This window comes from Semicossyphus pulcher, unplaced genomic scaffold, assembly GCF_022749685.1.
Source record: "Semicossyphus pulcher isolate SPU_LCO1_2020_fin unplaced genomic scaffold, fSemPul1.0.p SCAF_7, whole genome shotgun sequence".
Classification (NCBI taxonomy): domain Eukaryota; kingdom Metazoa; phylum Chordata; class Actinopteri; order Labriformes; family Labridae; genus Semicossyphus; species Semicossyphus pulcher.
Window position 1 is genome coordinate 15157170 of NW_027211748.1, and position 20153 is coordinate 15177322.

The following is a 20153-nucleotide window of genomic DNA, read 5'->3' on the forward strand; positions in this document are numbered from 1 at the left end:
CCCTACGTCTGCACCACCACAGTGCACTACGCCCAGCTCTGAGGAGGCTCAGGGCGGGTTTGAACTCTTGTAGCTGTGCTTTTCTCCACTTGAGCTTCTACTGAAAAAGACTTTGCTGTGGAAGAAGAAGCACAGCTGAACTTTATTTCTTTTGTTGTATTTTTGCAAAAATGGACGCTCTCCCAAAAATGATGTGACTATTAGAAGATTGAATGTGTACATGGACTATGATGATATGTCCCGTTCTGGACGTACTTGTTAATCTCAGGGTTTTTAAAAGGGAGATCAAAGGGCGGTCGCTGAAAGAGGTAAAGCTCCAAGTTCACTGCATTAACTTATGTTGGCACCAAAGACATCCTCAGCTGCTCCTTTGGCTTTTCCCTTCGCTTTCCTTCACACCTGCTCTGCCTCAAAGCTCACTACGTTTAGAAACACTAACACGGAGGTTTTTCTATCATGGAGGCGTCAAATTCTTTCTGTGCCTCTTAGAATATTAACGTGGCATCGATAATCCTTCTGACGAGGAACTGTTTGAGTGTGGTTTAAGTCTCCGGATGACTTACACACGTTTATCCAAAGATTGTTCACAACTTAAGAAAAGTTGTGTCTGTTCAAGAATGTAGTACGCAGGGTTTTACTCTATTTATGTGTAACACCATTAAAACAGATGACATAAGCATTCGCTGACTTAAATACTGGGTATTTTAATCACATTATGTCAGTGAACGCCACATCATAATAATCACTGCCAAATATCCTGCTACTGACTGTGCCTCGGACTTCACCTCCTGTGTAATGCTCTGAGGCTGATTGTAAACATCGATGGTCTCGGCTACCATCCACACATTATATTCCTAATCCACCACCTTTTCCCGCCAAAATAAAAGCGGTAATCAAAGAAAAAAAGGTTACCGACTGTTAAAAGCAGCTGACCAGGCCGTTTCATATACTTGAAAGTCGAATGTTTTTATATGTTTCTGCACAGGGTTGTCCAAAGAATATGCCTTAAGTGAGGTTTCACACTGTCACTGCTCGAGTCACTATTTTTGTTTTTTTTTATTTTGACCAATGTGATTGAAGAAACCATTTAACTGTGAGGCGAAGAAATTGTTGTTTGTCTAAGTGAAGCAAAATGAATTAATGGAATTTCGGACTACTGTACTGTTTAAAGCTTTGTTTACATTATTAATATATTATATCATCCCCTTAACCACTGAGGGTTACTGATGTTTTTGTAGTCTTGTGTAACTTTTGCCAGTATATTTTGGTCATAATGTCTTTCTGCATTTTATGTGATGTTGCAAAGGCGAGAAGAATCTACCTAGATGTGCCCTACCCGTATGTCTGTTTCCCTTCCTGTTCTTGTGTTGGATTTTTGTTGAAAATGAAAATCAGGTCCACGGGGGAATTCTTATTTATTTGACAAGCGTTTTTGGACTGATAATCATATTGAAGTGTAATATTTGATTGCATGCTAAGCTCCTCTAAACCAAAGGGAGTGTGTCCTCTTCAAAACCATCCATGAAGGCTTTGCACAAGACCCAAAATGAATGATTCTTCGATCTACTGAATGTCATGGGGGGCGGGAAATGTGAACTTGCACTATACAAGTTGCCAGCAGAAAAGTATGTTCCCCACTATTAAATGAAAACAAAAGTGAGTCCAAATATTAAGACGGGTGATCAAAACTTTAACTTAAACTCCAAAGGTCCATAGAATGTGTCTTTCTTTGTAATAATTTAACACTTAATATGCAACTTGCTCTCACAATCTTCACTGAAACGTGTTTGATGACCATGTGCGGCCCGGTGGTAGCCGTGGTGTCTGGGTGATCTACCTCATGTTTGCCATTGTGGTTGCGGCCTGTGAACAGATGACATTAGAGTCATGCTATTGTTGTTGAAAATGTATGAATGTAATAAAAATGACTTCTAAAATCATTTCGGTTTTAGTTTCCTTTTCTTTTATGGTGCTCAACTGGAAATATGGGGGAAAAATGAGAGTAGAACAAATACAGTCTGATACAGAACAAAGAGTTGTCATAGACAGAAATATGCAATTTGATATTGAGTTATTCTGTTATTCTGGAGTTTGCATGTTCTTGCATGTTGCATGTTCTCCTTGTGCATGCATGGGTTCCCTCCGGGGTCTCCGGCTTCCTCCCACAGTCCAAAGACATGCCTGTAAGGTTAATTGGTGACTCTAAATTGCCCCTAGGTGTGGGTGTGAGTGCGAAAGATTGTCTGTCTCTGTGTGTCAGCCCTGTGATTGACTGGCGACCAGTCCAGGGCGTACCCCGCCCGTCGCCCAATGACAGCTGGGATAGGCTCCAGCCCCCCGCAACCCTGAACAGGATAAGTGGTATAGATAATGGATGGATGTTTACCCTTCAGTTTCCTGATGCAAAATATATTGCAAATATGAAATCAAATTTTGTGAAAATGTGTAAAAAATGATGCTTAATGAATGTAGAATCCATTCGATGATAGCGCAAGCTAAAGAGAGAGAACATACGGAAACCCTAAGCGGACATACTTCCATACATTTATTTACCCCGTTTTCCTGTGATAGCAAGTCATTTCCGGTTGTTTCCTTGAGATCTTGACTTATTTATCTCGTTTTCTCGAGATAACAATGCTGCACCACAGCAACGTCAGATGATCATAACTCGTATTCCCAGAGGTGCAAAAGCACACAACAAATTTAGAAAGAGGTTTAACTTACCTCATTAGCAACGACAGCATGGCATGTCATGGTCTGTAATATCACAATGACCAGCCTGTTTTCTAGATCGCTGGAAAATTATCCCGTTATCACAGGAAAAAAAGTTTTGTTATTTCGAGATTATGAGATAAATTAATCCGTTATAATGGAAAAACCAGCTTTGTTATCCCGAGATAACAACATATGTCGAGATCTCGAGAAATCAACTGAAATTAACTTCTCATGGGAAAACCGAGAACTCGAGAAAACACCCGGAAAATAACTTATCACGGGAAACGGAGTAAATTAAATGTATGCATGCATGTCTGCTAAGGGCTTCCATTGCTGTTAGAAAATATATCTGCAAATATGTCATACGGGGTTAGATAAAAGATTTAGCCAACCTCAGAGTTACTTAAAGGTCAAAGGTCAGTTTTTTGTCTCATAAATGACAAGTCAGCTTTTTTACATTTCCGAAACCATTAAAATTTTGAACAAAACATTTGTGGAGGAAGCTTGAGGATCAGTATAATACATATTTGTTTTCAAAGCTAGCTAACAACCAACATCTTCGCTAGCTATCACTCCCTTTCTCTGTACAGGCCTATCCCTTGAAATGTGACCAAGGTGAAGTTGTTTGTCGGGGCATGATGCAGCCAGTGTTTGCATTGACATAGTCCGAGAAAAGATAGCTGCAGAAAGCACGAGTATGGCATGTCCCAGGTTGTCCCAGAGCCTCTGGGTTGGTTATTTGATGGTTAAATGAGGACTTTAGTGATTCAGTATAAGAGTTTTAAAAATTAACGGTCAAAATAGAAGCAGCAGACGCAGAGATACCCTGACTGCTTCTCCAGTGTAACTCAAGCTTTAAAATTACTGGACCCGGATGACATCATCAGGATTCAGCCACAGCAATCATTACACAACTGTTTTACAGGCCGAGCAGCACTGCTTGTGAACACTAAAAACTGCTGCCTTCACATTTAAGCTCCGATTTCCATTTGTTCGATGACTTCTGTGTTATTTTGATTTGCTTTCCATGTAGCTGCCGAGTATTTTAAAGTGGGTTGCAAGTGCTTAAGCAGTGCAGTTGAAATGCATGTGAAGCCCTGCCTTTAGCCCGTGTTTAATAATCCTCTCACTCCCCTCTGCATCCATCCAATCCCACATCTTTTAATTCTGCTCCAGAGCCAAGGACCTCGCTCATTTCCCAGTCACCTCCTGTCCTGATATTTGTCTCACCTCAACACCTCTGTAGCCGTGCTGTGACTATATGCACCGTGACCCCCCCTGCTCATTATCAAGAGGAGGAATGGCTTCTTAATGGATGCTGTAGGATCCTCTCTGGCTTCACTGTAAGGGCACAGGGGCATTGTTGGTCCAGGGACAGTACTATTTCAGCTCCTGCAAGGTAATATTAGAGCACACTTTCCATCAACCTACAGCCCCTGTGTGATATAACACAAGGCTATTTTCAGCCAGCTGCAGTCAGGGTAGGATAAGGAAGAAAGGGCACCAAAGAGTGGCTGGCATGCTGATTCTTGCTCCTCATTACTGCTGCTTTGAGAGACGCGCAGAGATGTTGCAATGAAACCCAAGACAGTTTAGTCTTTGAAGATTTTTCATGTCCAAAAGTGAATTATTTGTGACAATCTGGAGTATAACTGCTTAAAAAGAGGGCGTATAATTGTGACTAAACTGCACGATATCTAAAGATTGGGGATCTTCGGCTTTTATTTGACACATGACACAAGTTCTCTACGTCGATTGATTTCTTATTTTAGCGGATATTTCGACTAATAATTTAAATAAAAAGTGAGAAAATGTCTCTTGATAATTCCCTCTGACACGTTGAGTCCTCGGGCAATGCAGTGCTTAATTTTAAACTACTTTAAACTGTGTCATGATTAAAAATATGACTGTACCAGACTGCAGTAAAAATCCCTTTATTCCATCTCAACATGTAAAACAATGCTTGGGCATTTCCCATTAGCAGATAATAGATTGATTCCTGCCACATAATATCAATTTTCATAGCTGGTAACCCACAGTAAATTACTCATCCTGCTTGGCAGACTACTCTAATTACTCTCTGGCTTCTATAAACCATCCAGCTAAAACCAAAGCTCATCTGTCTGACGGCTTATTGGGGGGTTGGGGTGAAGGTAAGTGGAGAGCCGGGGGATTACAGTCGGCCTTTGGTGGATCACATCCACTACTGCCGCAGCATTGCATATCCTATCAGCAGCTTAGCCTGTGAGTGTGCAGTGAGAGTCAATTCCAGCCACCACAAACCCAATACAGTGATGAGAGAGGGGAGGACATGTGACCCCTGCAGTGACACGGTGGTCATGCAGTATGCCAGCACCAGCAGTGCAGTGGTGAGGCTCTGAAATGTGGTGACTTTGGGGGACAAGGCTTGAAGTCCTGTGAGAGCAGGAACAGCAGGAACTTTCCAGAGGAACCTTTTGAGGAACTCTGTGCGTTTTGACAGCAGGAACCAGGAGATAAATTTAGTTCCAGGGAAATTGATTTACCCCCCAAAGTCCCTGCTCGGGGGGGTAGTACTTTCCAAAGGTCCAGGAACTTTCAGGGCGGGGCCTGCAGTGCTGATCGTTTCTGATTGGTTAACTACTCGCAATGCAATTGCTTCCCCAAACGTCATTGGCCTGATTTGCATAATCTTCCCGGGACTTATTTAGTTCATTGAAGAGAAGTTCCTGTAATTAAAAGTTCCTGGTACTTTTGGTTCGAGAAACTGTCATCTGTATTGTTTTCTACATTTCCACAGCAGCCTAAAGTCCCCGGTAACATTATGCAAATCAGGCCAATGACAAATGGAGAAGCAGTAAAAGTAACTGCAGCTGCAGTCTTATAAACATGGCGGGTGAAATAAAACGCTACTTGAAAAGTACTACCCCCTGAGCAGGGACTTTTTTAGGGGGTAAATACCCCTGAACTAAATTTAGACCCTGGTTCCTGCTATTGAGAGTTCCTCAAAAGGTTCCTAGTTCCTGGGGAAAGTTCCTGCTGTCCCGGATCTAAAAGTTCCTGGGACTTTTGGTTGAAAAAGCACCTTTAATGTGACTGATTGTGTTCTGGCCAAACAGTCCAGGTGTTAAAAATATTTAGTGCCAATATTTAAAACAAAGAAAGAAAGACAGACGAGAGACAGAAAGACCAACAAAGACCGTAAGAAAGAAAAAGGAGAGAGAGAACTGCTGACACGGGGACGCTGCAGTGAATTATTCTAACCTGCAGTACATGGTGAGTCGAGCAAATCCAATACTCTCTTTTAAGAAAGTGCATCACAAGCAAAAGCAGCGGAGACAGCACACAAATTGACCTAGACTCTGTTTAATAATTTATTAAATACAGCATAGTACACTCATGTTGATAATGTGCATATACTAGTACTTATACTATAGAGACATTTTGTAATTAAAATTATTGCTGTACATGTGAAACAGGATGTTTTTTTTAACCTCTTTACATGTGGTGTACAAAACGAAGCACAGCATCCTATGAAACAAAACAAACATGTCCTTTGTGCTACAGATAACCGACGTGATGTTAAGGTTCAGGACATGATGACGCTGATGAGACACATGCTACTCGATGGACACTTGGCAGAACAAACAGACACCGAAATTCCACAGGAACAGGAAGTCAAAATCCTTCACGCAGTGCGTCACTGAATGTCTGCCAGTCAGATCTGCTAAACGCCAACTCATACGCGGTAGTCGGTCCCTTAATCATTGTTGGCAAAACACTGCTTCAAACAGCCGCTATGTACACCACCAGGCTTCCTATGTAAGTTACATCACTGTATCCAGCACCCTCAGGCTTACATATGGAAATAACCACCAACAGTTTCACACACCTCACATACTGCTCTGTTCAGCCTTTGGGATATACTTTCATATATCGAATGAAATGAAGTGCATTGCATTAAGGAATTAGAGGCATGATAGTATCAACTAAAATAGTTCAAGTTCACATTCCTTGTCATTAATGAATTATTCTCCTTATTATACATTTGTAGAACTATTTGGTGTTCATAAAGGTAGAATGTGTGAAAGAAAAAGTGCATGCAGAAGGTTAAAGAAAGGAGCGGTTCGACATTTCGAGGAAATACGATCGTTTGCTTTCTTGTGGAGCGCTTGATAAGAAGATTAATACCACTCTTATGTCTTGACGTTAAATATAAAGTAGTCTATTAGCTTAGCTTAGCATAAATAAAGGACGCAGTGGGATACAGTTTGCTTGGCTCTATTCATGCACCTACTAGCACTAGCAGGATAGTAAGTGGTTTATTCAGCTTTGGACAAAGCCAAGGTAGCTGTTTCCCCTGCTTCCAGTCTTTATGCTAAGCTAAGCTAATTAACTGTACAATATTTTTAAAGTGATAATCTCGAAGATTTCCATTTCGTTCTCTTTGGCGGAATGAATGAATTATAATTATCTGGTAATTACGGGAGCACACTTCCCAGATATCCAGACAGTGTTGCATGTGTGACGTCCACGGTCGGCTCCGGTTGTAACTCTTGATTTTTCCTCGCTGGCGGTCGTTTTCCTTTTCAGACTGTTTGCCTTCATCTGAGCGTCGAATTTGTTTCTTTTTCTTTGGATTTTCACTTATTTTTGAAGTTGTATCTGTAGTCATCGATCTTGTCTTTGTTTGTTCAGCCATAGTAGATTACTGTTTACTCGCAACACTTGCAGAGACTGGAAAAGCAGCTGCTTAGCTCCGCCTACCCTCTCTGGCAGACCAACCACTGCTGGGTGATGGGAAACGTGACACTAACTGGGCGTCGTTTGTGATTTTTTCTGCGAATGTCGCCACAGACACCCAGTCCAAGATAATACTATATACTGCAACTATTCTTCGAGATTATCACTTTAAATATAAAGTAGTCTATTAGCTTAGCTTAGCATAAATACAGGATGCAGTGGGATACAGTTAGCTTGGTTCTGTCCATGCACCAACTAGCACTGGCAGGCAAGTAGGTGGTTTATTCAGCTTTGGACAGAGCAAAGCTAGCTGTTTCCCCTGCATCCAGTCTTTATACTAAGCTAGAATAATATTTTTTAAACTGACAAGTGAGTGGTATTGATCTTCTTGTCGAACTCTCCGCAAGCAAGCAAATACATGTTTCCCATAATATGTCACTATAACATTAAAGAAAAGAAACAACCATAAATAACTTCTACCTTCAAACAGGGAAAAAATGACCAAATAAAACGACACAGGATGGAAAGAAGGATGAGTAAATAAAGACAATCCCTGAGGGCTAAAATCCTACTAAAATGAGAACTAAAAGATGCTTCATGAACAAAGATGATTGGACTTTTATGTACAGTACTTCTGTTAACTTCAAATAATTGCACAAGGTAAAAGCAGACTTTTTCTGCCAGCTAATGCGACTAACTGAGATGGGCACAGATTCAGCTTTTCAACAGCTATGCTTGTTATGCTATGCTTTTTAATAAGCATACAATTGAGAGAATGAGTACATACAATGAGTTGTTAACTTCATGGAATAAATAAATGAATGTTGAATGCAACACAAATGCTGCATTCAATAAGATGTGCCCTTCAGATCACAAAGAACGTTTTTTTTGCTTGTGGCAGGAGGAAGAATGGGACGGAAGTACGGAGGGCAAAGATAAAAGGAATTCAATGGAAGGATGGAAACGGGCAGGAGGGGATTAGGCACAAACGATCGATGGAGTGATACAGGGAAAGGATGAAAGAGGGAAAAAGGGAAATGAAAGAATGTTATTCAGAAATGGAAGGAATAAAAGATGGAATGCAGCAATAAAAGTAAGATGGATGGCATGTATGGAAGGAAGGAAGGAAGGAAAGAGGGAAGAAAGGAACAGGAAAGAGGAAATAAAAGTCGAGGACACTTTGTTAAACTCTCTTATCAGGAGAGGTCTTCAAGTCCGCTGCCCTCTTCAATGACCGCCTTAGCAAACTGCTTAAAGACTCGGTCCATGTAAGTTTTCTGTCGAGGCCACAGGCCCTCGAGGAAACCAATATGGCCGCCGTGACAGGTGATGAGCAGGGCCAGGTTGGGATTCTGCTTCACTGCCTCCACTGGAATGGCTGCAAAGAAAACAACGTATTCAGGCTGTATGTTTTTATCTTATTCATTTTTCATGTTACCAGAGAGCCAGTAAACCAAATAAGTGTATTTGACAAACTTTTAATACATTTTTTTCATCTAAAAAGTGGACTGTGTCCTATTTCCGGGTGCGACCAATACCAGTATAAAATGCAGAGAGGTATTGTATTGTGTATTTTACCCAGACAATCGTGCTATCCTGTTGTTAAGTGGTGACTCCACATCTCTGCATTAACCCGCTACAACGTCTCTTATTTACAACATGGCGCAGTGCTGTTTTTCTCGCTGTTTTAAGTGAGGAAAAGTAACTTGATTGTTGCTAACGCTTCATCACAGACATGCACCGTCATGATCGCCATTGCAGCCCCCATCCTCACAACAATCAACATTACCATAGGCTGCCAGCTACCGCTAGCTACAGCACCGGAAACTCGACATGGTGAAAACAGATGGTAGGCTGTAATTTGTGAGTGTTTTGAAAGTGTTTTAGATGAAAAAATGTAATTGAATTAAATTGAAAAAGTGTTGAAATAACTCGTATACATGTTTTTTTTTAGGTTGCTGGGACTCACCATGAGACGGGGAAAAGACATCATCAGCAGCGTTCAGACACAGCATTGGCACCTGCACAGATTTCAGCCTGTGGACAGGACTGGCATCATGGTAGTAGTCATCATTGGTAGGATAGCCGAACATTATGGAGGTGAACCTCTCGTCAAACTCTCGGATGGTCTTTGCCTGCAGGGACACAGCAGATTGATTGAATGTTGGCTACTTTGTTTAATTAGATTAGCGTTTGTGGCTTAGGGTCACTGAAAATAATACCGACCTTCATGACATGATCGATGTCGTAACACTTTTCAAGCACTGGTCTGTGTCTGCGAGGGAGATTAAAAATCATTGACTGCTGTTAGGAGAAATGATTTATGTCTGAAAAGGCCCCTCTAAAATGCTGACAAGGTTGTAACAACACAGTGAAATAACAATCAAGCTCAACTTTCAAAGCAGCACTTAAACAGCATTACTGTGCATTTAAGTCAAGCCGATGTTCAGACACACACTTTTGAATATATTGTTGTATTGAGTGTTTGCTAAAGTTACCAGGCTTTTTAATATGTTTTATTAATCAGCTAACACATACAAAAAACAGCAGCAGTAAAGTATTGTTTCCTATAACTGTAAAAAAAATTAAAAAAAATAAAAAATACCCCAGTGTAAAAACAAATACTCCAAACCCGGTTATTCAAGCCTCCTAAATGTCTGACCCACAGCGCTAGCAGTGAATTAGCGTCCGTGTTAATCCCGCCCTGGCCCTGGCTGACCTGTGCACAGAGGCTTGTAGGCAGCTTGTGAGGTAGGAGTTAAAGAGGAAGCGGTCCAGGGGTTTTTCCAGTGAAGCGGTGCACTCGAACACATCCCAGCCTGCTGAGAAGACCACCACGCCTTTCAGGCAGGTTTCTCGGCCCTTGCGCCCCAAGTAGTTAGCGAGCATCATCCTGGATACAGAGAGAGGGCGAAGAGGAAGAGACAGATGGGTAAAAACAGGGATTGGGACATGCTCCATTTCTGACCAATCCTTTACTTCATGGGATTAGTGCTGCGCAGTGAAAACACACCTCCTTTGGTGACCGTGTTTAAGTACAGAAATGTTGACTTATGTTACGCCAGGTGTTATCTTTTGCGAGTTTAATTACCACCAAGACAAGAACAAATGTCTGAGGCTGTCTTCTACAACTTTAAGTCGCGTTTTGGGGTTTTGTCAGCTGGTAGTGAGTGGCTTCATTACCCTCCCATTGATACTCCGGCAGCCATGATGGGAGCAGCTTCATTATTCTTCTGGATGTGCTCAATAACATACTCCAGATCCTCCGTGTTGGCTGCACAGTAGGTCCTCGGGGTCTGTGTGGGACAGGAAGACAATACAGGCACTCAATTTTGAGGGCTCAATAGCCCAGGGTTGTTATTTAATTTTGAACAGAGAAAACATGCCTCCGAAACGAGCGGATGTAAAATGCACACAGCTTTAACTTAATTTCTAACGGGACTACATTAAAAATATTCTTCTTGTAAGATAGATGCCAAATTTAACTTTTATAAAAACATGCAATATCTAATGTGTCGACTTTCTTTGTACTCAAACGAGAGATAAAAGCAAACATCATTATAAAATAATAAATATGATGTGTGCAAATACTGTGTTACACTTGCAGCAATATGCTTTTGAACTCTATTAGTTGAATATTGACTAATTCACAGGAGTGTGAAACACACAGTGAGATGTATACAGCAGCTAAAGACAGACATGCACACGTGAACAAAGAGCTTATAGATCATTATGTGACCTTTGTTATAAGTCGGGAGAGATAAGAGAGGACGCACAGATTCTATCACTGACAGGCTGCACATGTGCTGCTCAGCTTATGGTTTTTTTCCATCATTAACAAAGATGAGTTGTTGTTATCTGCTGGTGCTGTACATTAATGCAATAAGTGCTGAAAAAAGTCAAATCAAAAAATAAAGCAAATCAAAGCTAAAAAAACAAGTCGATAAAGAAAATAAATCTCCAACAACTTTAATTGTCTTGTAATTCCTTCATTAATTTTGTGACCAATACTGGTTCTCAGAATTAGAAGTACTTTATTAATCCCCATTGGGAAATGTGGGTGTTACAGCTGCTCTGACAGAGAGAAGCATGGAGAAATATATGGCACAGGAAATATACACTCACCGGCCACTTCATTAGGTACACCTGTACAGTCTAATGATGTTCAATACAACAGCACTGCCATGGATTCTGCTTTTATGAAGTTTAGTTTTGTTGACTTTTGTTTTGTTGAGAGTCAAAAGTGTGTTAATTCAATGATGTTTATTACTGAGGCCGTAGTTAAAGGTGTTGTACTGAACTCAATTATATTGAGATGTGTCTACAATGTTTTGTCCTCCCTATTTACATACATGAGCGGGCCAGAGTGTTAGAAACACCTCTGAATATAATGCAGCTCAGTACAGCCCCACCACCAATTATGACCTTGACGCTGAAAAATCACCGAATTAACACCTCTATGACAGCTTAGAAAAAAGCGTGTACGTTACAGGCAACATAAAAGCAAACCTTATGGCTGAGCTGGTGTATTGGATTACATTAGATTTTTCAGGTGTACCTAATAAAGTGGCCGGTGAGTGTATATAGAAGTAATGTGCATAATATAAACAATAAAATCATAATAAAGATTAAATGCTGAGAAATTGATTTATGGTCATTTAAATATGAATGCCAGAATTAAATATAAAAAATAAATAAAGTTAAAAACAAAATAAGAGTTACGATGCAAAAAGATGTATTAACAATGAACTGTAGTATTAATGTCAACGTATTGCACAGTTGAATTATTGCACTGTGCACTACATTGACATAAATCTAGTGTCTCCAACATGAACACTGATGTTTTTCTTGGTCTTCTGTGATAGTTAAAGATTGTTGTTCAGACAAAACATACTCTGTGGTAAAGGCAACAATCAGAAACAGAATGATGATGTCCTTTGCAGAAAGGATTACAGTGTCAGTGTTACTGCCACAATTGTCATGATACCTATTTAAGCTATTAAAGTCTATAAAAGTGCCAAGGTATGAAAACAACTCTTTTTCCTGCAGTATAAGAAAGGGTAAAACATTTCTCAAATGATGCATGACTTGAAAAACGCTACATTACTGTTATTTATTCTGCTATTCTGATATCGATGAAGACAGATACTGTTGAAACAGTTCAGGCAGAGCAGCTTAAACTCTAAAAAGCCTTTTTAACAAGTCCAGTTTTCAGCATGCTGTCGACTCCTCAGCTCCTCAAGAGCCTTCATTAAGATTCAAGCAGAAACTCAGGCTCAAGTAAATTCCTCTTCTTTTTCTTCTCTCTCACAGTTTCTCTAAAAGGTGCACACACGTTTTGGACCTTATAGGGAAACAGCAAAACTCATAAATTGAACCATTGCACGTAAAGTTATTTAAAGGAGTAATAAAATATCAATAGTCGGGGGGATATAATTAAGCAGAGCTAAACTTCGGCACTGAAAGCTTCTCCACAGGAAACTCTGATGTAATAGGCTTTTTACGAGGTGTAGAAATAGGGCACTGGCACTTGGACGGTCTTTGAGGCAGAGGGGAATCTTTCACACCGCGGGTCATTCTAAGTGCTGGCCTATTTGAACAATGGACGATATTCACACGAAGCGGACACAGAGAAAACACCCACAGGAGCGGACAGAAGCCGAATCATTTGCATCAAATATAGAACAATTCCCTCCTCACCACTTGATAGAGAGCCAAGGTTACAGAGTTTACACTTTTTTTTTTAATCAAAGGACAGCTGAGCAAACGCAATAGTTGATTTGACCTAGAATATGTTTTTAAAGCGAACTGAGCGACCCTTTGCTTTAGTGTCAGTCTTACCCTTTTTTTAATTTGCAGCTGAGACAGAATTCCACATCAGTAGGACACACATAAGCCATTGTTTCAGATTAACACCCACTAAGAGGAACATTACATTTGATTGTCTGCAATAAGACACCTCTTGTGCTTAGGATGAGATCTCTGTATGGTAGTGATGGTATGATTAGATCAGGGTGATTCAGCTGTCCATAAAGAACGTGCAGACGTACAGACAGAAAAGGGGGGGACGTAAACACAGCGGGCATGCTAAGCGCTATCAGAGCTTGGGCACGTTCTGCTGGCTAAATATGCCCGGGTGTGTAAGAGGACAGATTAGGCCAGGTGTCAGAACAGCACGTGCTCAGCGAGGTCATATTTCTGTGGATCGGCATTAAAATACAGTATCTGCCTGCAACTTAATCCCCGCTGTGCAACAACATTGTCTGTGCAGCGTCTGCTCAGGCTCCCTGTGGGCTCTGTGACACGTGTGGAGCTGACATGCTCCGCGCTGGTCGAAGCAGTGAAAAGGACAACTCAGCTGGGAAGCTGTCACACTGACTAATGGGAAAAACAACTGTCCTTAACAGTCCTGTGCACATGCTTGTCTTTTTGAACATAATAAAATAACAAAGAGTGACAGGTTGAAATGACACGTTCAGTTCTTACCAGCAGCGTTTCACCAGACACCCCTCTGTTGTTGAATACAACACATCTGGAACACACAGAAAAAAAACACATACATTAATATAGTCTCCTTAAATGTTACTCTTTTAATTGCTTTATATATTGGCAATAACTTAAGAAGATGTACATTTGTAGTTTTCTTTGATTATTAACTGAATTTCTTCAAAGCTTTGATTGTAAGACATCACCGTCCACTTTGGGAACATGCAATCCGCATTGTTCTGCTACCTTTTGACAGACAAAACAATATAAACCATTTATAATTTGTACTGTGTGACTGGAAAATCTTTAAGTACAGCTTAATCGCTTTGTCGATAAATTGATTTGTTTTGTTTTGGCTTTAGCCTTTATTTACAGGATGGGTAGAGAGACAGGAAATATGGGGAGGAGAATGTGGGGGATGACCAAATGATCAGCCGACCGGGAGTCGAACCTGCGATCAGTACATTGAGGACTGTAGCCTCTGTACATGGAGTGCCTGCTCTACCAACTGAGCTAAACCAGTGCCCAGATTAATTGATTTGTTGATCAACAGAAAATTGATCAGCTTTTCTGATAATCGTCGTAAGAAATGAAACAAAAAGCATGTAAAAAAGCTGGTACATTTTAGAGATAGACCGATATGGTTTTTTCAGGGCCGATACCTATACCGATTATTAGTAGTCAAGGAGGCCGATAACCGATATTTGAAGCCGATATTCATTTGCAGTAAAAGTGAAAATACTGGCGTCAAAATTTTGAATAATACAAACACCAACACTTAACTTTGCTTAAATGCCTTTAAGCATATGCATCAGATCCAAAAAAACCCAGTTTTAAATTGATCTCTTATCGGCCGTCCGATTAAAAAAAAAATGGCCGATGCCGATATGCGTCGAAATGCCGAATATCGGCGCCGATAATCAGTCTATCCCTAGTACATTTGCACCAGTTTAGCTGAGCGGTTAAATCACACGTCCCATATACAGAGACTACAGTCCTCGATGCAGCAGCCCCGAGCTCGACTCCCACCCTCTGCCCTTTGCCGCGTGTCATTCCCACTCTCTCTTCCTATGTTTCCAACATTATCCGCTGTCCTCTCTCTCTAAATAAAGGCATAAAAAGCCCAAAAAAAAAAATTAAAAAATAAATAATGAAAATATTTATAATTGCAGCTAAATTTAAGTTTAATTTTTGAATTTAAAAGCACAACTTAGCACAAGGAAATACACCCCTTCTAAGTTCTAGTCAGCTTACATCTGTTGTTTTTTTGTTTTCACTAAAAGTTACCAACTTTGCACGTTGAACAGAACACGGTGGCCTAAATTCCATTAAACAAATGTTCCCAACATAAAAAAAAATGGAAGTGGGAATATGATGAGGTGTGCAGAGAGTCCCAGCTGTGTGAAGAGCATTGTGTTTTTACTGCAGAGCAAAGGCATCTCCTCGTCCCTCATCTCTCGCCAGTCATCTGTTATCTGTTGGAGTCAGACTCGCAGTTTCTATCGCTGTAACTCAGCAGCCGGGGCGGGGCTGGATGCGAGCGTTGGACTAAGAGGACAGGGAAGGTGGTGGTAGTGTGTTGAGGGGGGGTATACTTAAACACACACTGCAGCAGAGACTCGGACGCTGGTCTGGGGCTAAGCTGCAAAGCTTGTACCGGGATAAGCTGTAATTCATTAAGCTACACAGACAGGGGTGAGGGGTGGAAGATGCTGAGTTTGCCGGCTCTCTTCCCATGCCTTCCAAAATCTGTGTGAAAGAATGAGTGCAGAGAACACAGAGAAAAGGGCCTATTGGAGAGGCAGAAAGGGGGGGAGAAAAGTGCCTCCCTCTGCAGCTCTTCAAGCTTGTGCTTCGTTTGGCTATTTACTAAAGCAGCTCTTGACAGAGAGCTTGGCTGCACACTTTTTTTGTGTTTGTCACCTGAAATAACCCCAAGACCCGAAACGCACCCATTATATAAAAGTTACAAAATCACTACAAAAGTGTGTGTCGGGTTTTTCCTTTTCATAAATATTACTGCTGAGATATTCTGACTGTGACTCGACAAATTATCAGCATGCTAGACTGGAAAATTACAGCATAAGCTACAGAGAGTGTCAGTTGTTTGATTTAGTGCCCTGAGTTTGTCCCTCAATGCGGGACCTCAGCCAGGGTATCCTGCCAAGACCACCCACCTATAACCCAGATCCCGGCTCTGTTGGACCATGTGCAGGATGTAGGACTCTCGGCTGGTGCCGGTCAGACCGGGGAGGAGGAGGACAGTGGGCCTGGTGGCGGGGTCGGGATGAGCGAAGCTGTCGTCGTTGTCAAACCAATCCAAAGAGATCTGTCCTCCATCTGCTGCCTTAATGAGCTCACTGCAGAGACAAGCCAGACACGCAACTCAGCAACGAGGATCTTTATCTTTATATATCTGTTTATTTGTCTCATGCAAACACATGCAAACACTCAAGCACACAAACAGGAAAAATTACACTAAAATTAATATTAGATTTCAGTATAAATGTGCATCTGCCCGCTGTGGTCCTTAAAACTGTCTGGTTCACGTCTCTGCACAATTAATACTCTCCGTTCAATTACAGGTAAGGCGATTACTTCATTGGATCTACCACAAACGCTGCCAAAAGGGAATTGGATATGTGAGCCGAGCGATCGCTGTCAGCTGCCTCGTTTCTCTTGTGATCATCTTGTCAGTGTGCTTTGCAACACCGAGCAGGTTAAGATAAGGAGGAGGGCATTGCACCAGTGGGTGCTTATGATCAATCAATTTCTGGGCTATACAACCGCCGCCTGGCAGATGAGGTCATTCAGTCCCAGCGCTATAGTGCGTTTTAAAGCCTGCACTGCACACACACACATACATACACAGCAGCCAGTGAGCCAACTTGGCCAGCCAGTGGTAAAGACATCAGCATGAAATTACAGAACCCGCCGTGTAATATGCACCTGAGGCTAGACTTTAAAGTCAGTTAGGGTCGATCCGGATTGACCAGCACGCAAACTGGGCGGGGAAGTGGTGCTAATCCTCCGCGCTGACAACGAGATGAGTGGAATTTCACCGACAGACAGCCAATGACAAATAAGTGCGTTTTCACGCTGCCCGTCCTTGGGTCAACCTTGGGTAACTTCATTAGGAGGAAGGGTGGGAGGGGCGTCCTGTTGTCCCCCAAGGAAATGTGATAATAATTCAGTGAATGTGACCATGTTGCTACTCTTGATAATAGACACTTGAAAACTATGAAGAATAAAGTCCCTGTGCATTATGGGAATATTTGTCCCCTTGACTAAGGAGAAGATGGAAAAGCAGAGGCAGTATGAACGTCCTCAGGACAGACTAACGATGACCTTTAAAACTGAACTGAAGACTTCAATGCTGGCATTAACACATTAAGAAACAAACTATACACATTATATAATCATATAATTGATTATGAAGTAATGACGTTATCTATCAGGCCCACAAAGAGCATACGATCACATCACGCAATCTATGAACATCTATGAACATACTGTATACACAAGTACAGTACACCAAACCTAAAAGTATGTCCGTTAAAATTTAGGAAAGTCTGAATACTTGAATAGTAGAAGAGTAATAGTGACATGTAAGTCCCCTTTAATTAGTTTAAATCCCCTTTATGTACGCAGGGGGCAAGGAATGCAGTACCAATTAATCTTCAACAGAATGTACACTATCAGGGAGCAGGCAGCGCCACCCAAGCCAACGCTGGGCCAACACCGGGCCACAAAAGATCTCTTTCTCCTCTGAGCTTTTGAGTCTCAGCTCAGAACAAAACTGGGATTTGTTTCCAGTTGTGAAACTGGGAAGAAAGAAATGAAGAAACAGGCAACAGAAGTTTTTCACTGACTCGGCGACTTTTTGAAATTCCGAATGAACCTTTCATTGTGGGCATGGAGAATTCTGCAATGGCTTTTGATTACTGTAAACTGCATGAACAAGAAAGCTAGGTCAAACATACTTTAACTAGGTGAAGCGTATAAGTTATTTTGTGACAGAGGGTGAGGACTTACTTTCTGTAGACGACCCCAGGTTTGGCTGTGACGAAGGGTCTAAGTAGAGTCTGGATGCGGCTCTCCCAGCACCAAAAGGTGGGGTAGTAGGTCTCTGACACTACCGGACATTGCTCCCTCAGAAACTGGTAGAACTTCTTACCCCCAGAGATGAGCTGTGGCTTCTGCAAAATAAAGGAAAATAAAGTGATTGAGTCGTAGTCGCAATGTAACATATTTTATATATTTTTTATATTACAGCAGTAACATAATAAAACATTTTTAAGCTAAGACTTGCTTTGTTACAACAGGTGTTGTAAAATACATTTCATAATATTTGTTTCATTGCTGTCCCTGATTTTTGCATTAAATCTTCTGATGCAGATCTCAAAATATTAAGACATACAAAGTAACACTTCAAATGAGTTATCTGCATGCCATGCCCTTTAAAAATTAACATACACAGTGAAAATGAAGCAGCCAAATTTAATGATATCTGGAGTCCCTTTCTTACATTCTTAAGGAACTGTGAACTTGGGGAAGCTTTGGAGATTTGAATGTTATATATCCTTAAGGACTGCCGATGTAACTCTTGTGTCTTCCACAGGATGCCATTATTTCTTTAATGTAATGTTATAACTCTTTGTGTTTGTTTGTTATATTTTGTTTATTTTACCTTAGGGAGGGGGAGGGTGGTTTGACTTTAGTGTGACTATTATACGTCTTGTTACCATGTTTCTTTGAAAACTGTCATGTTTGGAAAATCTGAAAATCAATAAATACATGTTTAAAAAAAAAATACACTTCACACAGGTGTAGTTGCATTTGAAATACAAAAATTAAAGCATCCAACTGTAAAAGAAGGAACAATCTCTAGCCTACTTACAATAAAGTGTTTATTGTTTGAGAAGAAGACATCTGTATGAACCTGCGTATAAGGTCTTTATTACACTTTAACAAACTGATGCTTGTCATCAGGCATGCATTATCCCAGCATTATGAAAATGAACAGCATTAAGTTAAATACTTTATGGTACGGTGGTTTGTAAGTGTAACGGTATAGATTTGATGCATAATTTAATGTATTAGCCAACCTTTGTAATGACGCAAGCATTCAAACCACTTCCTTGAAATGTTGGATATATTCATACGGATTATTGTTTATTTTTGTTCTGTAAATATTTTAATATGTCATTCCTCAATGCTAAACTTACCAAACGGTTATTTTAATACGATATAAAACCAACACTGCTATTCGAAGTCTCATGCATTACATAAATCTTCTACCGGTATGTTTTAGCTCACATACAGTTCACATACAGTACGTTAGCCTAGCATGGAGATGCAGATATTTCACTGTAACTGTATTGTTGAGGATTTAATGTCGTTACATAAGTGCTGCACATGAATGTAACACTACATCTTTTCATTTCCTGATTTAATGTCTGCATTGCTGCCTGATATCAACCCCACATGTGCAGGCGTGCATTGTTAGCTGCAGCCTGATCGAAACCTCCATCAGTAAAAGCACCGGTTTGACGAGACATGACTGGTATGGCAGCAACGATGCGCCTCCATGAGACGCACTGGTTTCATTTAGATAAGCTATAAAGCAAAATAATAGTTCCTTCGGGGGTCATAAATTATACATTGACGGTGCTTACCTTTGCTACTGAAATTAAATAGTAGCAGGTGTACGCTGCGCTAAAGCCCAGCACCAGAGACAGTCCGACTCCCGAACCGAACAGCCCAACTTTCACTTGATTTTCCAGATAATGCGACAGGTCCCTTGTCAAAATGTTGAAATTTAAGTCCAGCGAGATCATTGCAAGGTCCCTGTTGTCACCTCGACTGTAAGGACAGCGGTCAGCTCGGTTGAAAGTCAGCTGTGTCTGCCTGTGAGCCCACTGTGAAGGAGACAGTCAAGGGGACCTGATGTGGGGGAGATATATTTATGTAAGTATCAGCGAGCGGTGGCGCTCTTTGACCAGATATCAGTGGACGCTGCTCACAGTCAGTCTGACGCCCCCTGCAGGAAGCTGAGGCGAAGTGCACCATGCGGAGATGGCGTTAAAGCAAAAGCCTGGAGGTCTTCCCTTAAAGCTCCTGTTAGGAACATTAAAAATAACTATATAGAAATAATGAATCTTGTCACTGATTGTCTGGTTTGCTTTTGTAGGTCATATAGAGTAATCAGAATTAATTTCAGTCTCTTT

At 41.0% G+C, this 20153-nt stretch overlaps 1 protein-coding gene across 1 annotated transcript; it reads right to left on the reverse strand.

Annotated features, from left to right (window-relative positions):
• Positions 1-6044: 6044 nt before the first annotated feature.
• On the reverse strand, positions 6045-19763 carry abhd3 (abhydrolase domain containing 3, phospholipase). Its single transcript, XM_069684954.1, has 9 exons — positions 19602-19763; positions 17959-18122; positions 16101-16283; positions 13924-13969; positions 10621-10733; positions 10157-10330; positions 9664-9712; positions 9407-9572; positions 6045-8815 (listed from the first exon to the last, which is right to left on the reverse strand). The coding sequence occupies exons 1-9, from the start codon at positions 19761-19763 to the stop codon at positions 8634-8636; spliced, it is 1239 nt and encodes a 412-aa protein (XP_069541055.1). The 3' UTR covers positions 6045-8633.
• Between the last annotated feature and the right edge of the window lie 390 nt (positions 19764-20153).

Coding starts and splice junctions, on each gene's coding strand:
- abhd3 (XM_069684954.1), bottom strand. CDS start 19,763: ATGATCTCGCTGGACTTAAATTTCAACATTTTGACAAGGGACCTGTCG. Junction 10,331..10,620: donor GCCGGAGTATCAATGGGAGG/GTAATGAAGCCA, acceptor CTCTGTATCCAG/GATGATGCTCGCTAACTACT. Junction 9,713..10,156: donor CTACAAGCCTCTGTGCACAG/GTCAGCCAGGGC, acceptor TCTCCCTCGCAG/ACACAGACCAGTGCTTGAAA.